General features: G+C 38.4%; 1 protein-coding gene across 1 annotated transcript in view; it reads right to left on the bottom strand.

Moving 5' to 3' along the window:
* Nucleotides 1-20,447, bottom strand: part of reln (reelin) — a 391,311-nt gene that overhangs the window by 190,024 nt on the left and 180,840 nt on the right. Inside the window, exons 12-19 of the mRNA XM_043713852.2 lie at nt 19,723-19,874; nt 17,252-17,364; nt 15,548-15,756; nt 13,958-14,086; nt 13,503-13,612; nt 12,114-12,180; nt 4,458-4,691; nt 454-615 (exon numbers count right to left, since the gene is read on the bottom strand). Of these exons, the coding sequence (XP_043569787.2) occupies nt 454-615; nt 4,458-4,691; nt 12,114-12,180; nt 13,503-13,612; nt 13,958-14,086; nt 15,548-15,756; nt 17,252-17,364; nt 19,723-19,874 (1,176 nt within the window). The remainder of the gene's footprint in view (nt 1-453; nt 616-4,457; nt 4,692-12,113; nt 12,181-13,502; nt 13,613-13,957; nt 14,087-15,547; nt 15,757-17,251; nt 17,365-19,722; nt 19,875-20,447) is intronic.

Below are 20,447 nucleotides of genomic sequence, written 5' to 3'. Positions count from 1 at the left end.
TTATTGGGATATTACTCGTGTCTTCCACCATGAAGACTAATTGAAGTAATCATTCAGTTCCTCAGCCATTCCCTTGTCCCCCACTACAATCTCTCTAACGTCATTTTCCAACACAGACTTATAGGAGAATCACAGGAAACATTCCACACAAAGCAATAGATTAAAAGTAAAAACAGTAAAAGCTGTTCAATGTTTTAATAATTTTTTACTCATAAGGGGATGATAGAATTTCTGGCATGGCTCTAACTACCATCAAGATGGTAGCCATAAGCTTCTTGAACTTCTGCTATCTATGAGGCATAGGTATGCTCAATTCTTAAATCTGTTATAGTGTGTCACAATTTAATGGTTTACAGAGGTATTTCAGAGGACAGTTAAAATTCAGTTCATTCATTGAGGGCTAATTTGTTGGTATTAATGCAAGAGTTACACAGCGACCTGTATTTTTCTTACCTTGGCTCATGGTAATTCTGGTAAGAGTAATGCTGCAGCAAATTCCATGTAATCCCATTGTCAGCAGAATAATGCAGTAGAATCCCTTCTCCCGGCTGGTCTGGTGGCTTGCATGTGCTTAGTACATACTTGCTGCCCAGGCGAAGAGTAAACTGAAGGAACCTGGGAAGAATAAGAGAATGAGGCAGGACATTTCTGATCTTAAAGAAACCTATGCTTAAACATATTTATTAAAATACGTCACTTGAGCAACAGAGAGATTCTATTTATACTGAAACTTTTCAGGAAATCTAATGGGCAGAATTTGTCATCCAAGGCTGGGGATGGTTATCCTATGTAATCACATACTTCGCAGTTCATTACCCCTGCAAGCAAGATTTTCCATGAGCTACTCAGTGAACTGTATGGTGAGTGAGATGTTCTCACCACTAGTGGGATCTTCTGGGTTTGGCATCAGTTTTAAAGGCCAAGTGAACATCACTTCATATTCTAGAAGTAAGAGCCTTCCTATCAGCTATGGCAGTCACCTCAGAAGCCCAGAAATGCCTATCAAGATTTTTAATATGACTTCAAGATTTACTGATGCTGCCTCGCAGAGAAAGTCTATTTTCTCCCTAGTTGACCACATCATGAAGCTATCCATCAGACCTGGCCTCACTACAACAGCACAGGTCAATATCACCGACCCCCATAAAATGGACAACAAACACTGCAGGAAAAATTCCAATAATCTCCTGTGTTCTTTTAACTTAAGTGATACCATCTTCTCATTGCTACCTCAATCCCTCATACTGCACATGTATCTCTCAAAGGGCCATATTCTGTAAGCCTCAGCATTCACATGCATGATGTCCACTCAAACAACATCATTCTTTCAAATTGGTACCATTCCTGCCCACTGTGCTTCCCATTCACTCACTCAGGAGGCCTCACCACTCGCAATGATGACAAACTGCTCCTGCATCACACTCAATCCCTCTCTTTATGATGCATACCTGGAACCAAACTGAAAGACTGGCGAGGTAGCAATGTTTGGGGGGAGGATGGCACAGATTCTCAACCTCTTTGTGGGAAATGCCATCAAGCTGACTGCAGAGGACCAGCACCATTCGTGCAGCAAAGAGGAGACAGGAATGGGCCAGGACCCAGTGAAGAACATTCCAATTTGCTGTTCTCCAAAACACAGGAAGACACACAGGGGTCGACACAGTGAAAGAGACCAAATGACGAATGAAATTCAAGAAAATTCAAAATGTGATAAGTAATGCTAAAAGGTCAAAGATTATATTATGAATGATGGGATCCTGGAGAGTCCTCTGCATATCCGCAGATCCCAAAAGGTTGGAGGGCAGATCGGTAGGTTGATTAAGTACTTGTCTTTATTAGTCAAAGCATAGAATACATGAGCAAGGAGTTTTTTTGGAATTGCATAAAACACTGGTTCAGGTACAACTGGAATACTGTGTATAGTTCTGGTCACCAGATTATAGGAAGGATATGATTGCACTTAAGGCAGTGCAGAGGAGTTTTACCAGGATGTTGCCTGGGCTAGACTGTCTGAGCTAAGAGGGAAGATTAGATAGGTTAGGTTTGTTTTCTTTTCAGCAATTAAGATTGAGAGGTGACCTAACAGAGGTGTATAAAATTATGAGGGCATAGGTAGGGAGGATAGGAAGCCATTTTTTCCACAAGTAACAAGGTCAATAAAAAAGGGGTATAAATTTAAGGCAAGAGATAAAAGGCTCTACCTGTAACTGATGAAGTACCCCCATACTCTATTACTCCTGTTGTATTGCGAGCTCTGTACCCCTTATCCTCACACTACCCCCGCACCTACCCTGCACCTTATATTTCAGATAAACTAAAGAGAAAAGTAATTGTTCACTGACAGACTTTCAGAGAGGATCCTTCTACAGTGCGTTTAAAATTCAGTTATGAAGGTTTGACAAGTCATCACACATAGAATAGAAAATCCTTTTATTGCCACATGTACTCCATTGTAGGAGTACAGTTAAAAACTTTTATAATATCTGCCTTCTTATGGCAGCATCTTAAGTACAAGTACCTAGATACAGCAGAGGAATAAAAGTAAAGGCATTACTTTACAGAGTTGAAAAATAAGTCAAAAATAGGTCATAATTAAAGGTTGACATTAAAGTAGGAGATGAAATAAAGAGTCAGCCATACTCGACCTCCAAACCTCTCCTATAATCTCAATGATTCTATATAGTCTTCAGCTTTCAAAAACTTGACAATAGTTTAAAAAAAACCTCAGAGTAGAGAACAGACATGCATCATTAGCCCTGAAATGGGAATCACATTATCAGTACACACATTATCAAGGAGAATTTCATCATTGATGGGCAAGCAGCGAAATGACAGATACACAAGCTCTTTTACGCCCGCACTCTTTAAATTAGATGATAAATGGTTGCTGGACTTGAAATGTTAACCGTGTTTTCCTCTATGGGAATGTTGCCAGAATGTTGAGTTTCTTCTGTTCTTGTGAGGTGTTTGTTCTTCACTGATCTCTTACTCCTAAAGTTTTCTTCTTGGGTGTTTCTCACTATAAGTAGTGAGAGCTCCTTTTGAAGTAATTATAACATGCACATTATAGTGAACCTGATAGCTGATATCCTCGGAATGTGTCACGAGTCGGTGATAATAGTTCAGTTTCACAATTCTAATACTGCTTTGTCTGAAATCTCTTTAAGAAACCTTGGAAATTATCTTTCATTGATGATTTTAGATTCATCAGCCAACTACTCAATAGGTTTACTCCAGACAGGTACTATAACTTGAGGCAGAAAGATCAATAGGCTGTTGCATTATTGGAAATTACAGAATGTATTTAGATCAATATATCTCAGATATGAATATGCCATGCTTTAATTCTCTGTGCTCATCTGTTGAAATTTCATTGCATTCTCCATCAGTGTGTCACTCTGGGCTGTTAGCAATTGGTTGCTGTCAAATCATTTAATTCTTGGATGAATTTTCCACCCTTATGATATAATTCTTAGCTTATGTCAGATAATACGAAAATCAGGCTTTGTAGCCTTGGGCACATACTGGCTGTAAGCCCAGCAGCTCAGCCTTCAAGGTCAAGACAATTCAAAGCCATTTGTGCTAAAGTATTTATCTGCTGTATAGTCTGCTTGATTTTTGTGCATGCGGAGCTTTGAAAATAGCAGATTTGAGTACTGAATGGATGGGCCACCAAGATCTAATATCATTGGCAAGTTGAGGTATACTAGTTTAAGGGGAACATCAATTTGACCTTCACATGGGGTGCCAAAGGCTCCATGGCTTGTACCATTTTGCTCCATAAAGAAAAAAGATAGCTTTGTCACTCCCATTTTAAGACAATATTTCACATAATCAGTACTGGTCTGTTTAAGTTTAATGCAAACTTCTTATTTTCTCAGCCACAAACACCTACAAAAAAAGATTTAGATCTCAGGTAGCAAGGTTGATGTGAAAAGAGGTCACTGAACAGGAAACTTGTCTTCATTCTCAAAGTAGCAATAAATTGATGAAAACAAATGTAAATGCACATTATAGAATGTTACTCTTATCTTTTATTTCTCTCTTAGTAATAAATATTTATTTTAGCATTACACTTGATATAAGGCTGTCATTTTCTGACTTCAAACAAGTACAAAATATTGCTTGTTGTGCAAAAATTCCAGATTAGACTAAACCAGTTATCTTGGTCCACTGTCTTCAAGAAGGCTTGAACAATTATGATAAAGATTATTGTGTGTGTGGGACCACAATGCTACTGTGTCTTCCAGCTGTTTGATTAAAAAATGGTATTAATATCCCAGAGGTATTCAATGAGCAAGCAAATTGGCTTCTGAGGGGAACTTTTTATTACTGTGAAGAATTCTGCAGCTAGCAAGGTAAACAATAATTGCCTCAGACTAAAAGTACCCCACTTCTGCGTGAATATTAGCAGCCATTTATAATTTCAATTGTTTATTAAGGATTTTATTATTTACCTGGCTAAAGTGCTGTCCAGGAAAGAAGTAATGAGCTCTCGCCTTCCCTCTTTGTTAAATACCAATGCCTTGCCACTTGAGAGGACGCCACAACCAAAGCCAAGTTCTGCACCGCGGATTGAGTGGAAGTTGTGGTAGGATGATAGCCGGGAACTACTAAAACTTTCTGAAATAATGGTAGGAAATGTCTGTGAAGCTAAGTCACAACCAGGTCCTGAAAATCCTGGATCACATCTGAAAAAAAGATGTAGAAGTAAACAGGCTTACACCAAAAAGCTAACAGAAATGTAACTGAGCATAAATGTTTTGCAAGAGACTATCATTATTTATAATCATAGTTTTTAATACATTTTCGATATCAGCAAATTGATTTCCTTCAGGAGTTGCACTAGTGTTTTAAGCTTAAAGTTTGAATTAGGGGAATCTCCAAAAGCGTCTTTGTGCTGCGTACTTGCGTCCTTTAAAGACTCGACTTAGACTTGTAAGAATTGATCAGTGACAGATAATATTGATTTTCTTGTTTTGAAACACATAAATATTGACTGTTGTGAGAAAAGGCTATTTGACCTCACAGCCCTTGCACTTCTTGATGGACTGCATAATCACCTTCCTGACTTCTCAGTTTTCTTTCTATGGACTATATGTGTAGTATTTATAGTGAATTAATTATTTGCTTCAATTCAATGCTAACTTATTCCCACTGTAGGTAATCGTTCTACTTAAATTCTCTAATAAATCTCATAGTTTAAGAAGTGTCGTTGTTTAAGTTGGAATTTTTACAATCATCAATTCATGCTTTTCCATCCATGAAAGAAAATGGATACATCTGTTAGTTATTTGAGAGCTATATTAATGGGAATAATTTATTTAATTCAGCAGTGGCAATGCTTTTCATAATTTTAGAAAATTTTAATTAGTTCATCACAAAACCTCCTGTTTCCCATTCTAAACAAGTGCATTTTTGTTTTTCTTATCCCAGGAACATTGGGTTTTTTTGTGTTTTGCTGCACACTTGAAGGATGTAGTGGATGGGGATATTTTTATCTGTTGAGCATTGATAGTTATAACTACATTTAAGTTAGTTAATATATATGCTTTTTTTTGCTGCTATGACTAACTTGAGGAAAGCATGCTCAAAAATACTTTGTGCAAAAAGGTGATTTGTGCTGCACACAGAATAGAGTCAAAATATTTCCTGATATTATTTTGATCCTCTTCTAATAAAACCCAGTGCCTTTTTTCACTATTGTTGTTCAATATGCTGGTGGATGTAGACAGCTTTTATTTTGAACATTTAAAATCGGATTCCTAATTAGTAATCAGTCTGCTTCCTATATTTCAAAGGTTGAGTTGAAATTTGTGGATGGGAGTTTCTGATGTAAACACCAGGATGTATCTTCTGGTAATCTCTGCCTGCACATTTTGTTCGCTAAATTCCCCAATAAGTATAACATTGCCACGGTGTCCATGTGACCATTAGTGCATTTCAGTCTCCTGACAGAAGAAGGCAACAGAAAGAATTACACTTCCTGACTGGTCACAAAGCCATCAGCACGGCTGATACAAGATACAAACACCATTCCTACAACACCTCACTTTACACTTCACCAAAATATTTCAAGGATGTAGTTAAATCCCAGATTTCGAGACCAGAGTTGGTTCGACTTTGACAGATCAGTTCCATATTCTTAGACAACCCCCCAGGATTGAAGATGACTTGCTTCCGTTCCAGTTAGGGGAGGTCTGAAAAGGCTGATATGTTCAGTGCACAGTTTGCAGACCTTACTGGAAGGGTTGGATAGCAAAGTCTCAAAATGGTTTGGTACCTTCCCAAATTAGTCTTTTCCATTTTTATTGGTCAAAGGTCAAAAACTCCCATGAGGTGCTGGGGATGTTTGACTTCTTCAGAGAGGACATTCCTAAAGTGTTTCTGTTGTACTCCTGGGAGTCTCCTGCTGTAACTGAGTTGCAACTAGGGCAGTCACTATGAAAGTCTAGTGTCAGACACACAGTGACAAGTACAACCCAGCATTGCTCCATTTGAGTGATCAGTGCCTCAATGCTGGGCATGTTAACTTAGGAGAGGATGGTACAGTTGGACTATGTTTCTTAGAACTAGATTTGGAGGAACTTGCTAAGGCACTAATGATGGTACTTTTCCAACGCTTTCAGGTTTTCAGGTGTCCTATTATAGGCTCTTCAAGACAAATCATTAATGCCTCCTTCTATTGGGTATTGTTATGACATGGGGTAAACATTCCTGCTTAATTTAAACCAGCAACACAGAAAAGATTTATCCCATGCAGTAATCTGTGAAATTTTCAGAGGCCAAGAACGATTTAAAGTAAAAATTAACAACTTTATTTTTAAATATAACAGAGAATAATTAACAACTATTTACAACTCCTTCCTCTAACCTATCTTTTATTTTCCCTTCTATAACACTAGTCTGATAAAACCCCCAATTAAGATTTACCAAAAATTCAAATTTCAAAACCAGCCAGTGGTCAAATCTTCTCATTATATCTTTCTCTGTAGATTTGCTCTCCAGGTCGGTGTTGATGTTTTTCTCTGTGCAAACTCCTTCTCTTAACAGGTACCTCTCAGAAAGCTTTGACCAGCAGTCTATATCTGTTGTTATTTTGGCAGTTCTTCCCCCAACTGTTCAATTTTCCCTGGTCTTATGGCCCCAAAGCATCGGATTGTGTCATTGGCGTTTAAGATTATCAATATACTAAACTTAAACTTGATTGAAGTTTGGAATTTTTTGGGGGGGTATAATTTAAACTGATTAGCTGAATTCAAATTTGTTTTTGTCTCCAGGCAACTAGCTACCCTAGCTGCTGGACCACATGTTACATTGTATCTTATTCAGAATACTCCTACTAGCTTTTAAAGGTACAGTACACCCACATCTTCATAACAGTATGGATCTTAGTTCCTGAGCTGGGAGAGCTAGATTTTATGCTGCCTTGGTAAGCATGTTTGAAGATGAGCACGCTGTAAAATGCAGCACATGACTCATCCTCAATCAATCTCCTGCTTTTAATTAGTGTAGGTATCAGGTGGACTCTTGATCTTAAGCTTGTTGAGGTCTTTAAGTGACTGTAAATGGCCACTTAAGTGCCTTACCTTGTCTTCAATGTTACTTCAAGTATGTTAGAGGGTGGCCCATACTATGTGGGAAGCCTGGCAGGTTACTGAACTTAGAAGGTTCAGGCAAGTGGCACACAGAAATTTACTTTGGAGTTAGGACCTTAAGACCACAAGAAATAGAAAGAGGAGTAGGCCAATCAGCCCCTCAAGCCTATTCCACCATTCAATAGATTAGATTCCCTACAGTGTGGAAACAGGCCCTTCGGCCCAATAAGTCCACACTGACCCTTTGAAGAGCAACCCACCCAGGTCCATTCCCCTAACTAATCCACCCAACACAATGGGCAATTTAGCAAGGCCAACTCACCTAACCTGCACATCTTTGGAGTATGGGAGGAAACCGGAGCACTTGGAGGAAACCCATGCAGACACGGGGAGAATGTGCAAACTCCACACACACAGTTATCCAAGGCGAGAATTGAACCCAGGTCCCTGGCGCTGTGAGGCAGCAGTGCTAACCACTGACCCACAGTGGGATAATTACTGTTCCATTCCGCACGTCCACTTTCCTGCATGTCCATTCACCCATGATTGCCTCCTAATCAAGAATCAAGAATCTATCCATTTCAACCTTAAATATACACAAGGACTCTGTGCCCTCAGCTCTCTGTGGCAAGGAGTTCCAGAGACATACAACCCTGTTCCCCTAGGCACCCTAAAACAAGTTCATATTACCACCTTTCCTCTTCAAGCTCCCCTATCCTGAGAGTCCTCCCTTCTATCCATGCTTTCTGACTGGTTAGTCTTTCCAGGGGGTCAAGGCCCTGTGAATAGCATTTCAGGTGTAGGTTATAATTGTTTCTCTCACTAAAACTGAGAACACTTACAGAAGATGTCACATGATTACGGCAAGTTATATCATATAATTTCCTTACAAATGCATTTCTCTAAACATTCCCCTTTCCATGCAACAAAATTGAATGTGCCATCAACTACAAAATACAATGAAAACTCAATATAAACTCAATAAAGAAAATCAGCACTCATGAACAAAAGCTGTTTGCTCATTCAAACCAGTTACTCTTTTATCAGTATTTGCTCATATATTTTATCCTTATTTCGATTTCTGCAACCAAAGTAACATTCATTGCAGAACTTTAAAGTAGATAGAAAATGGTTTGAGAATGATGCAATGAAGTGGCATACTGGAAGACTCTACTGTCATCCTCTATCAAATAAATACTTAACAAAATGCTCCCAAGCAAAGACAATAGCTAGGCACTTTTTCTCAATCAGTATGTAATCTCATTCACTCCAGTGTGAATTTATTATTGACATCATAGTACCTCAGCACTGGCCCAGTCATCATTAGCTGATGATGCAAGCAAAAGCTGCTTTTTGTCCTGTGCCTGTATAGCACATCTTTGCCATAAATATTTGCAGAAGTTCACACTCTGATGTCAAATTAAGAACTTGGCTAGTGCACAAGTCATAATGCAAATTGCTGCCTTTCTTTCACAACTATTGGTTTCTGCATCTCTACTACAATTCTCACCTTATCATTTTGCTGCCAGTGCTTGACTTCAGGTCTCTTCAATTGTATCTTTTTCTTGTTCAGCTTCAGGTTCATTGGTTAGTGTGTTCTTGTAGTCACACTTCATTCTGATCATAGTCAGTGATGGCTTCTTCCATTGTACCTTCTTGGACTGGCAGATCACCCATGACAGCTTCAACTCTGGAATGATCACTGGCTAACTCAATTTTGTCATTGTTGACATTCTTTCAGAGGAGTAGAAATGCCAAATGAGATGCACAACCTCCCAGATGGTGTCAAAAATGAAATTAGAAAACTACTGCTTTCATGCAATTTCACTTATCAATATCCATCCTTTGCATCTAGGGTAGTAAAGACTTTTTCTTGACAAGTTACAATCAAACCTCTTCAATGATTGGCATGGATCAGTCAGATCTCTTCAAAGCTTGATTGAGATCTTTTGGATCTATGCATACTGTCAGCTTTTGAAGATTTTTTTTCACTGCTTCATCGTATTGAACTGGTATGTAGGTGTCGTCACTTGCTTGATTATTTCCTTCTTTTCTGGCTCTTGCATCTTGCCTCTCAGCCTGGACTTGACGGCAACTGAAAAAAGCGCAGCAGGTCAGGCAGCATCCAAGGAGCAGGAGAATTGACGTTTCGGGCATAAGCCCCTCTTCAGGCAACTGCAATTCTCTTGGGAGACTCTGTGTTGGTCTCACACTCCTACCTACGTCGAGCTGATATTCACCAGGAAGGCATCCAAAACCTGAAAAAAAATCTTTGGAATCTTCTCGGTCCTGTTTGGCTGTCAATGGCTCAGGCACTTGAAATGCTGCAGATCATTTTGATATGTATAAGGTCAGCTGTCCAAGCTTTAACGCACTTCTGCTCGAGATACGTGGAATTTCCTTAATGACTATTATCTAGTAGTTCAGATCTTTGTTCTTTCCATTGCATGGGCTCCTGGCTTCATTTGGTCTGCTGGGACAACTATCATTCCATCATATAGCCTAACGTTTGCCATCGATGGCTTCATTTTTGGGTAACCACCTTGAGCCACTTTGCAAAGTTCTGTGAAGCTCATGATATTACACATAGCACCCAGTGTTTAATTCACACTTCACATTTACTTGATGCTCTCCTTCTATAGTTAGCATTCGCAACTACAAGTCACAAACCACTTACTACCATGAGCTTGGAAAATTCCAACTTTGTGTCGAGTGATTTGTCAGAATAACCAGCTGACATCTCTCTAGGAACAATCATTATAGACTTGCATTGCTTCTGTCTAATTAAATGCTTGTGTGTAAAGTGATGTAGCTTTGTGCAGTTACAGCAGTGCTTTCCTAAAGCTGATCATGCATCCTTTTCTTTTGTGAGAAGTTCTCCACAATATTAACAATTTGTATTCTGGCTGCTGGATCTACAACAAATATTTCCTCTTTTCTTCTTGAGCTCTGGAGTTACACACACACTGTTTGAGAATATGTCACCATCATTGAATTCCCTTCTATCAATATCCTGGTTACCAGAAGCTCAACTGTGGCTAGAAGAGTAGATCAGAGGTTCAGAATACTACAGTGAGTAAAGCATCTCCATGTACAAGATACAAGTTAAGAGTGTGATGGAACAGTTCCCACTCGCCTGGATGGATGTCATTCCAACAACACTCAAGAAGCATGACACCATGCAGCTCATTTGATTGGCACCATATGCACAAATATTCACTCCCTCCACCACTGACGGTCAGTAGCAGCAGTGCGTACCACCTACAAGACACACTGCAGAAATTCATCAAAGATTTTTAGACAGTACTTTCCAGATCCACAACCACTTACATTTAAAAGGACAAAAGCAGCAGATACATAGGAACACCACCACATGCAAGTTTCTCTCCAAGCCACTCACCATCCTCACTTGGAAATATACCACTCATTGCCACTGAGTCAAAATTTTGGATTTCCTTCCCTAATGACATTGTGGATTGACCGACAGCATATGGACCATAGCAATTCAAGAAGGCAGTTCACCACTACCTTCTCAAGGGCAACTAGGGATGGGCAATAAATGCTGGCCAGTCAGTGACACCACATCCCACGAGTGAATTAAAAAAAACACTAGAGAGTTCCAAATAGGTCTTCAAGGAAGTCAATAGCTGTCCAGTCCAGTTTTTTGCTCCTCAATGAGTTTTATGAGGCAGAAATTCTGTTGCTGGCATTTTCTACATGATTCTTGAAAACAACCATCCACAGGAATGTCTTCATCTAACCTGATCATAATAACTTTAGAAACACTTCAATATAACGTCATTTCTCTGAATTATTTTAGCTTTGACATTGGACTCTATGAATTGTGAGAGTCGTTTCTATTCGAAGATCCTGTTAGTTTCTCATTTATCTGATTGCTCTTATCAAAATCCCAAAGTTCCTCAGTTTCTTTCTGAAGAACAGGATTGAGAAACAAAGTTTCAAATGGCAAAAACTGCCATAATAAGTAAAATCATAAAGTGCTCTTTACAAAAAAAGCACAAGACATATGACACACAGAGGAAATCTCAATGTCTCCGTAGAACAACACTGTTATGGATTACAATCATTATGACATCTGGATCTTGATTAATTTGTGAGAGCAAATTATATGGCAAATGGGTCACCACACAATCCACCACATACTAATTAGCAAAAATACCGCTCTGCCAATTATTTTCAGAGTTTACTTTACCACTGATTCTGACTGATGCCAGTACTGTGAAATTATTCAAGATTGTGAATAAATGGTATCAAACGAGACATTATCTACAGGAAGTTTACTTAAAGTCCATTGAGCTCTGTCAATAGACAGGTCCTGGTTAAATAAACAGTTCTGGTTTCTTGTGTGTGTCATGTGTGAAAGTTTAGGATGCTAAAATAAGTTTAATTATCAAAGGAATGAAGTCAGTAAGAATGTTTTAATTTGTTTGTGATAACAAAAAGTCATGCTTAAACCTCAATGAAATACTAGGGATTAATGATGTTCCATCTTACTTGCATCCATTGGTGGTACATCGACCTCGGCCAGAGCACAATTTGTAGCATGCAGGGCCAATGTAAACTGCAGAAGGAATAAAACATCCCAAAGATCAAACTATTGCAATGTCAGCTTGAACTAAAGTTGGTTTACAAAATTGGCAATAGGAATAAACTGGAAAACCATGTGACATTGATAAAAAGTTACCCTGAATAACAAAGATTATCTGTTTTGTCCTCTACAACTGAAGATTTTGTTAACATTTATGAACAGGAAGAATTCATCAAAAGAAATATGAACAGTGATATGGTTGATGCCAAACGTTTGTGCCACTATTATTTAATCAATTTTTTAACATTTATTTTCTGTTACTATTCCTCTACTGAAGGAAACAACTAATTTGTTTTTAAAATTTCACAGGCAACTTTCACTCTCTAATACTTCACAAGTGTGGCCACTTTTTCAGACAAGATTGTGATTGTTGCTGTGATGGTAGATCACACGCAGAGTTCAGGCAAGAGTTTCTGTCTGGTGGTCAGGAATGAGAACCATGGCCAGCTGTTTTCCAGTGCAGGGACAATATCGGGCTTGGAAAATCAATCTCAACATATTCTCACCCTGACCAATTTTGATCAGGAATACGGAACTTTCCCGTTTGTCTGGTTGAGTTTTAAACAAAGGTGGGGAGAAAGTGAGGTCTGCAGATGCTGGAGATCAGAGCTGAAAATGTGTTGCTGGAAAAGCGCAGCAGGTCAGGCAGCATCCAGGGAACAGGAGAATCGACGTTTCGGGCATAAGCCCTTCTTCAGGAATGAGGAAAGTGTGTCCAGCAGGCTAAGATAAAAGGTAGGGAGGGGGGACTTGGGGGAGGGGCGTTGGAAATGCGATAGGTGGAAGGAGGTCAAGGTGAGGGTGATAGGCCGGAGTGGGGTGGGGGCGGAGAGGTCAGGAAGAAGATTGCAGGTTAGGAAGGCGGTGCTGAGTTCGAGGGATTTGACTGAGACAAGGTGGGGCAGGAAGGGCTTATGCCCGAAACGTCGATTCTCCTGTTCCCTGGATGCTGCCTGACCTGCTGCGCTTTTCCAGCAACACATTTTCAGGTTTAAACAAAGGTGTACATTTAAACCATGAGCCACTTAGAGATACTGTTTTCCCTAAAACATTGTTTTAATAAAAGACAATACTAACTAAAATCATTGTTAAAAAGATTGCTGTGATATATAGTAGCATATCTGTGGGACTTCAGCTATCATTAATATTCATAATAGAGATTTTCAATAAAATAGACTGATAATTCAAATAAACCAAATGAAAAATGCAAGAAAGTAAGTAGCTGAACATGATCACTTGCAATCATGCTAATTTTCAAATATTCTTTTCAATTTCAAAAGCTGAATGTTACTAACCGTTGTCAATTGCCCACATATTTCCAGCGACAGGGCCCATCTGGCTCCAGCGAAACCTGGTCCCAGTGGTGAGTGCTGCATATGGCAGAGGAATGGTTATACGGCTCCACCTTTAACACAAGACAACATACATGTTATAAAATGACCTCTTCAATATTAACATTTTTATTAGTTCAGTGATTTCAAAAATGTGCAAAAGTATGGCATGGAGAGACACATTCTCATCTGACTGAACAGTTACTGAGCCAACTAAGTTCCTTGATCACTCTCATTTAACTTCTTTTCAACTATTTCAGCTCCACTGTGCAGCTTGCTACTGGTGGAGTGGCATGAAGGAGGGAGGTGAGGTGTAGTGAGAGGGATCGAGAAAGGGAAGAGTCATTCTACATTAAAGTGTAGTCATTTAAAGTTTTTAAGAATCAAAGATAATAATGGAATTTAAGTTAGATTCTTACCCACTATAGTTTTCAGAAGAATAAACAGAGCTGTGGGGATGGTGTGGGCCTGTGCATAGATCAGGCAAACATTCCATGTGCAGTAGAGACCACGATCGTCCATGATTTGTCGAAAACTCCAGACTTATGCTGATATCGCAGAAACAAAATTTTTAAAAATTGAATCATCATCACTATCCAACACAAAGAATGATTTAGTAGAGTTAACTGGGGCCAAGGAACTATTAAATTCAGGCTATAAAACCTATGGAGTCTTATACAGCATCAGCAGAGATAATGGGAGCTGACAGGAATTGTCCAGAGAATTTCTGAAAAGTTTCAAACATTTGCAAAGGAAGGGCAATTGATCCCAAGTAAGTTATTTTTCTGAACAGGTGCAATGACCAAAGAATCCATGTATCCTGTTAGACTTTGAGATGAAGTCTTGTAGAGTAAGGGTAATGTCCCTGTCTGTGATACATAAACTCTGGTTTTGAGTCCCACTCGAGGGTTTGATGGCCATAGAAGGTATTTAAAACATGCAGAAGCAGCTTTATTTCCAACCCTCAAATGCTTTTGCTATGCTTTTGGCAGGTGGTAGATGCAGAAGAGTCTCCTGGTTAGCCCTGTGGAGTGACCATTTTCAAGGGATAACAGGCTAATAACATGCTCCTGGAAAAAATGAAAGCAAAAGTTTTGTCTGCCTCATACCCCACTACAGTTAAGAAAAAGATCAATTTTGCCTTATATAAGCAAAATATGGGTGAGGACCCTTACATTTGCAGATAATCGGCCCAATCATGCAAATATTTCTCAATCATGCAACAAAAGTGTGGGCTTGGGCAGATGGAGATTCCGCCTCATATTCCAGGTATAATTCCAGGTCTGTGCAGCTCTAGGTCTCCGATTTGGGCTATATCTTGTTTTTCTGGTGACACCCCTAGATATTCTGAATTTAAACTTGTGTGTTGAGCAACAGTCTGCAGCTATGTTTATTTAAACAAGAAAGCATGTCACTGAAAGCAGCTACTAGTGAAGTTTTAGTTAGTGCAGATAGTTTCAGAGCTTTTCACGTTATATAATTGACAACTTTAACAATCACACCAATGGGTGTTCAATAGTAATGGAAATTATCCAATCATGAAGCACAGCAGTAATGATTCATTATTGTTTGGAGAAATGAAGATGCTTGTTACTTCAGTTGTGTGCAATTTCTGAATTTTAGGAAGTGAGGACTGCAGATGCTGGAGATCAGTCAAAAAGTGTGGTGCTGGGAAAGCACAGCCGGTCAGACAGCATTCGAGGAGCAAGAGAGTTGATGTTTTGAGCATAAGCTCTTCATCAGGAATGTGCCTGACCGGTTGTGCTTTTCCAGCACCACACTTTTTGACTGCAATTTCTGAATGCGTAATAGCTCAATAATAATAAAGAAAACTCAATCCAGTGATCAGAGGGTTAAACCTGGGTCTTTTCTGGTCTGCAGGGCTTATAGTCACAATTGGCAAGACGTTTACTCTTGGGCCATCATAAGGGACTATGTACCATGTTATACGCTGTTAAGCAAATTGCCCAAGCTAAGAAAATGTTACCAGGTGATTAACATGCTGCTACCTGTTGCCTGGTTGAAGAGATCCACAGCCCATATTGATAGAAAACTCTGCTAAGTGAGAAGGTGATGGTGGCATGACAGGTAGAATGTGGAAGAAGTCTACAGCCCACACATTCCTGTTCAATCCTCGGTGGCTCTTCTGTTTCAAGCAGAACATTGTGGCAGATGTTTGGAGTTCTGGACTGATAGCAACTGAAACTAGGGTTGGTTTCTGCAAATAATACCAATAGGTTAAAAGGCAGACACTCTTTTATTTCTTTAATTTAAACCCATGTGTGTGCAGAGACTATTGCCATGTTTATACATTCATTGAAGTTAGCCAGACACTGTCAAGTATTAGACATCCAGGGGAAACATAGTAGTAAAAATATTGATGACTGTTAAGGATCTTGGGTACACTGCTATTGTATCAAAGAAAATTTCACATTTCACACCCTTTCTGATCTGAGACAGACTCTTGGAAACAAGTAAGATGGGACAAAATGAGGGAGTAAAGTTGTAGATGTTACCCCCTGGTTGATTAACTCTGTAATGTCACAGTTGACAAAGGGTCAGGAAATTGTCTTATTTACACCAAATGGTTGAAGTGGGGCCCAAATCGTCAACATTAACTTTATATGGACACAAGTTAAAGTTTCTGCTTCTAAATTATAGTTAAGAAGGAATAACAGCACTGATTTATATTTGTATATATAATGCTTTTAACATAATTAAATATCCCAAGATGATTCACAGAAGCATCATGCAACAAAATATAACAGCATGACACATAGGAAGGAAGATATTTAATTTGGTAACCCTATAGAATATGCTGTCACTATCTTAACTGTCCGGATGGGTAATGCAGCAGTTGATACTCATTGATTTACAACAATCACAAGGAAGAGCACAGATGAACTTATAATGACTACAATTTTGTTGTTTAGAGCCCTTGCTTTGGATTGATTATGTCTGTTGGGTGGATTGTGGTGTAAATTAGCAGCAATAGAATAGGTTATATCCTCTACTCGTAGAGGGAGTTCTTGGTCCCTGCATCCTCAGTGATACTATGGTATTGAGTTATAATCATTAACCTTTGGGCAATGAGATGCTACATAGAAAAAAGTTCCTTTGCTCATCCTAAGTAACTAATTGTTCTGTAATAAAAGATTTATATGCATGTACAAATATTAACATTGAAAATCCTCAATAATTTGCAGTCATAAAGTACATTTTCTTATTGGTTAAAGTTACGAATACTTGAATTTTTTAAAAAAGAATCTTAATTAATTTTCTGGTCTCCCTGGGTGCACACCTCCTATGACAGCAATTCCAGTTTGTCACCTGCATGTAGATTACTCGCAAAGCTGTTCATTCATATGTGGCTGATGAGTAATGGCAACAGCAGAGAACTCTCTCTTCACTTTTCCATTGTCCTGGAGAATCTGACCTCACTCTAACTACCGCACTACTTTGCAGATGTGGCAGTGATTAGAAATTTGGGCAATGCAGAAATTAGAGATTGAACCTGTATCCCATTTCTATAACATTATGTTTCCTGACCTTACTTTCATTGAATGAATGAGCTCGAAGATAAACTGTTCATTTAAGATCCTGGTATCATGGTGTGGGAGGATCTATGCTATCCATACACACTCAAATACACATTACACACATATTACAATAAAACACTGATTAATTAAAGTTGGGCAAGCAATTCCACTTACCCTGTAAGATGAAAAAGGCAACACATCTAAAACATGCTCTTTTCTACCCTCAACCATGGCATAGAGCGTGACATCGTGTTCATATGAATCCCCAGGATTACATGAACTACTCCCTGATAGAAAGAGATACAATTTATTTCCAGTGTAAACATGGATACCAGGAAAAACTACCTAATGACACAACTTCTGGGCATACTATATGCCAATATAAATTAGTCAATGTTTACTTCAATTTTTATTATGACTCTTTATTTGGCCTGGTTTATCAATGCAACAAAATAATATTATTCCATCAATTTAGCATTTTATACATGTATAATTCCAAAGAGATCCCAAACAGAGTGAATTTGCCAAGTGGTGTATTATTAAGTGTCAATATCTCCTGTGAAGTATGTTCTCTGGTTAATATTTAACTCATATTTACTGTGCTAAGATTTAAAGTCTCGTAAAAAATTAAAGTCGTTGGCCTTAGGCAGGGAAAAGAATATTGTTAACCAAACCTATTCAGAAGGCCATTTTTAGAATACTGCATACAATTCTACTTGCCCTTCTATAGGAAGGATGTTGTTAAACTTGAGAGGGTGCAGAAAAGATTTACAAAGATGTTGCTTGGACTAGAGGGTTTAAGTTATAGGGAAAGGATGAATAGACTGGGTCTTTTTCTCCCTGGAATGTCGCAGACTGAGGGGTAACCTTATAGAGGTTTGTAAAGTTATGAGGGGCATAGATAAAGAGTCGAGGTCCTTTTCCGAGGGTAGAGGAGTCCAAAACTACAGAGCATAGGCTTAAGGTGAGAGGGGAAAGATTTAAAAAGCACGTGAGATGTAACTTTTTTACGCAGAGGATGGTGCATGTATGGAAGATCTGCCAGATGAAGTAGTGAAGGCGGGTATAATTACAACATATACCATTTGGATGGGTATATAAATAGGAAGGTTTAGAGGATATGGGCTTTTAAATGATTTGCAGGTAGGGATCATTTTTAATATTTTCAAATTTGCTGATGACACCAAACTGGGAATAAAAATAATGAGGAAGATATAAGGAGTCTTCAAGCGGACTTGGATAGGTTAAGTGATTGGGACAGAATATGGCAAGTGGAATATAACATGAATGAGGGTGGAGCTATTCACTTTGGCAGAAAAAAATACCCAGAAAGGCAAAATATTTCTTAAGTGGTGAGATATTGGGAAGTGCGAATGTTGAAAGAGATCTAGGTGTCCTTGTCCATGGGTCACCAAAAGCTGGCAGCAGGAAGAAAGCAATAGGAAGGCAAACTATATGTTGACATTCATTTCAAGGGATTTGAATACAGTAGTAAAGCCACTTGCTGTAATTGTATACAACCCTTGGTGAGACTGCACCTGGAGTACCTTATAGAGTTTTGGTTTCCCTATCTAATGAAGGATATGCCTGACAAAGAGAAAGTTCAACGAAGTTCACAAGATTAATCTCTGGGATGGTGGCATTGTTTTATGAGAAGAAATTGAGGAAACTGGTTACATTATCTCCAGAGTTTTGAAGAATGGGGGGTGATCTCATTGAAACTTATAAATTCTTCTGTGGTTAAGGCAGAATAGATGTAGATGAGTTGTTTCCCTTGAGTTCTCGACTCAAGAGTATAATCTCAAATAAGGAATAAGATTGTTTAAGGTAGAGAAGCAGAGGAATTTCATAGCAAGGGTAACAGATCTTTGAAATTACATACCTCAGAAAGTATGAAAGATCAATAACTGAATATGTACAAGACAGAAACTGATAGGTTTCTGGAGACTAATGGCAATGTGGATAGAAGATCAGTAATAGTCTAATTGAATGTTGGGACAGATAAATGGGCTTAATGGCACATTTCTTTTCTTAATTTATCTGTTTTTAAAGTAGCCTAATATTAAGGACGATTGCAAGATTGCTGGATGTTGAATGTACCATGTCTCTACACTGAATAAATCAGAACTAAAAGATATATCAGAGGAAAGTCTTGCAATACAGTTCTAGATTGTAAAATTCAAAATTCAAAACAGAAGTATAGAGTCTTGGTCTCAAGTCTGTGGCCATTCATATTTGTCCCTAATGAGAAGGAGAAAATTCCAGAAAAATAGGAGGAATTAAAGAAAAAAGCCTATACCTTGTTGGGGTCTTGTATTAAGTATTTATTTTGTACAAACATTGCTATTCATTCCCAAGAGTGATTTAATCATTTTTTCTATTTGGTGTGCATGTACTGCCCAATATTCAAACACATTGTAGCAGAGTTAAGGATATATCAGCATATTTCTTTTGTTTTATGTTATTTCATTTACATATGGAAGAGAATGATTTTCTGCACACGTGCTCCACCAAGCTTTTTGAAAGTGACCAAGAAAACATTTTTTAGATGAAAATTAAAGTATTTTATTTCGAAGCAATTGAATATACAGCACAACCAAATATAATCATGCTCCATTACGTTTCCTTCTTTTCTGTTCACTCACCCATGCTGAAGTAAAATCTGAGGTTTCCATCATTAGTTGTATCCAGATATGGTGTGCAAATACTTCTGTCTCCATCTTTGAGGAACACAAGAGATGAGCCTGACTCCACTATACCACACTCAGTGCCAATGACAGCTCCTGAAATTTCCCAGCTGTAGAGAGAAAGAATGCAATAATCAGCCAGATTGGACTGCTTCTGCTTTGCACTTTTAATTACAGCCACAACAACACTTTCCTTTATAAACATCAACAGCAATACACAAGAGCTGAAAATTGAGCAAATATAGTTTTACATGAGGTTGTCCCAACATAATCTGACAGGCTTGATGAAAATAAGTATTTGGAATGTTAATGTAAACACATTTTTATTAGTGCTGGGCAAGGAATGAAACATGAACCTGGGTTTAAAGGATACAACTTGCGGAATGTGAATTTGCTAACAGATATTTGAGTGAACAGAATAACTTTTTTCTATAGAAAATGTTTACAACAAAGTGACATTGATGATTTTCAGAAATAAATACCTGGATTAACAAGTGATTCTAAATACTATACCAGGTTAGAAAGGGATTAAGTTGATGATTTGCACTGCAAAACAAATCACTAATTGGAGATCTGGTCAGTCCAGACGAAAGATAAGAGCGTGTCTAACTGCACAGATTACAATAGGTCAGTAGTTTAAACAGCAAGACTTTTCTCTCATAGATCTGTTTAAAAGCTTCATG

This window comes from Chiloscyllium plagiosum, unplaced genomic scaffold (genome assembly GCF_037043375.1).
Source record: "Chiloscyllium plagiosum isolate Xiang-an unplaced genomic scaffold, Cpla_swu_hap1 HiC_scaffold_23, whole genome shotgun sequence".
NCBI lineage: Eukaryota > Metazoa > Chordata > Chondrichthyes > Orectolobiformes > Hemiscylliidae > Chiloscyllium > Chiloscyllium plagiosum.
Note: the sequence above shows the minus strand (reverse complement) of the source record. Positions and strands in the feature narration are given on the sequence as shown.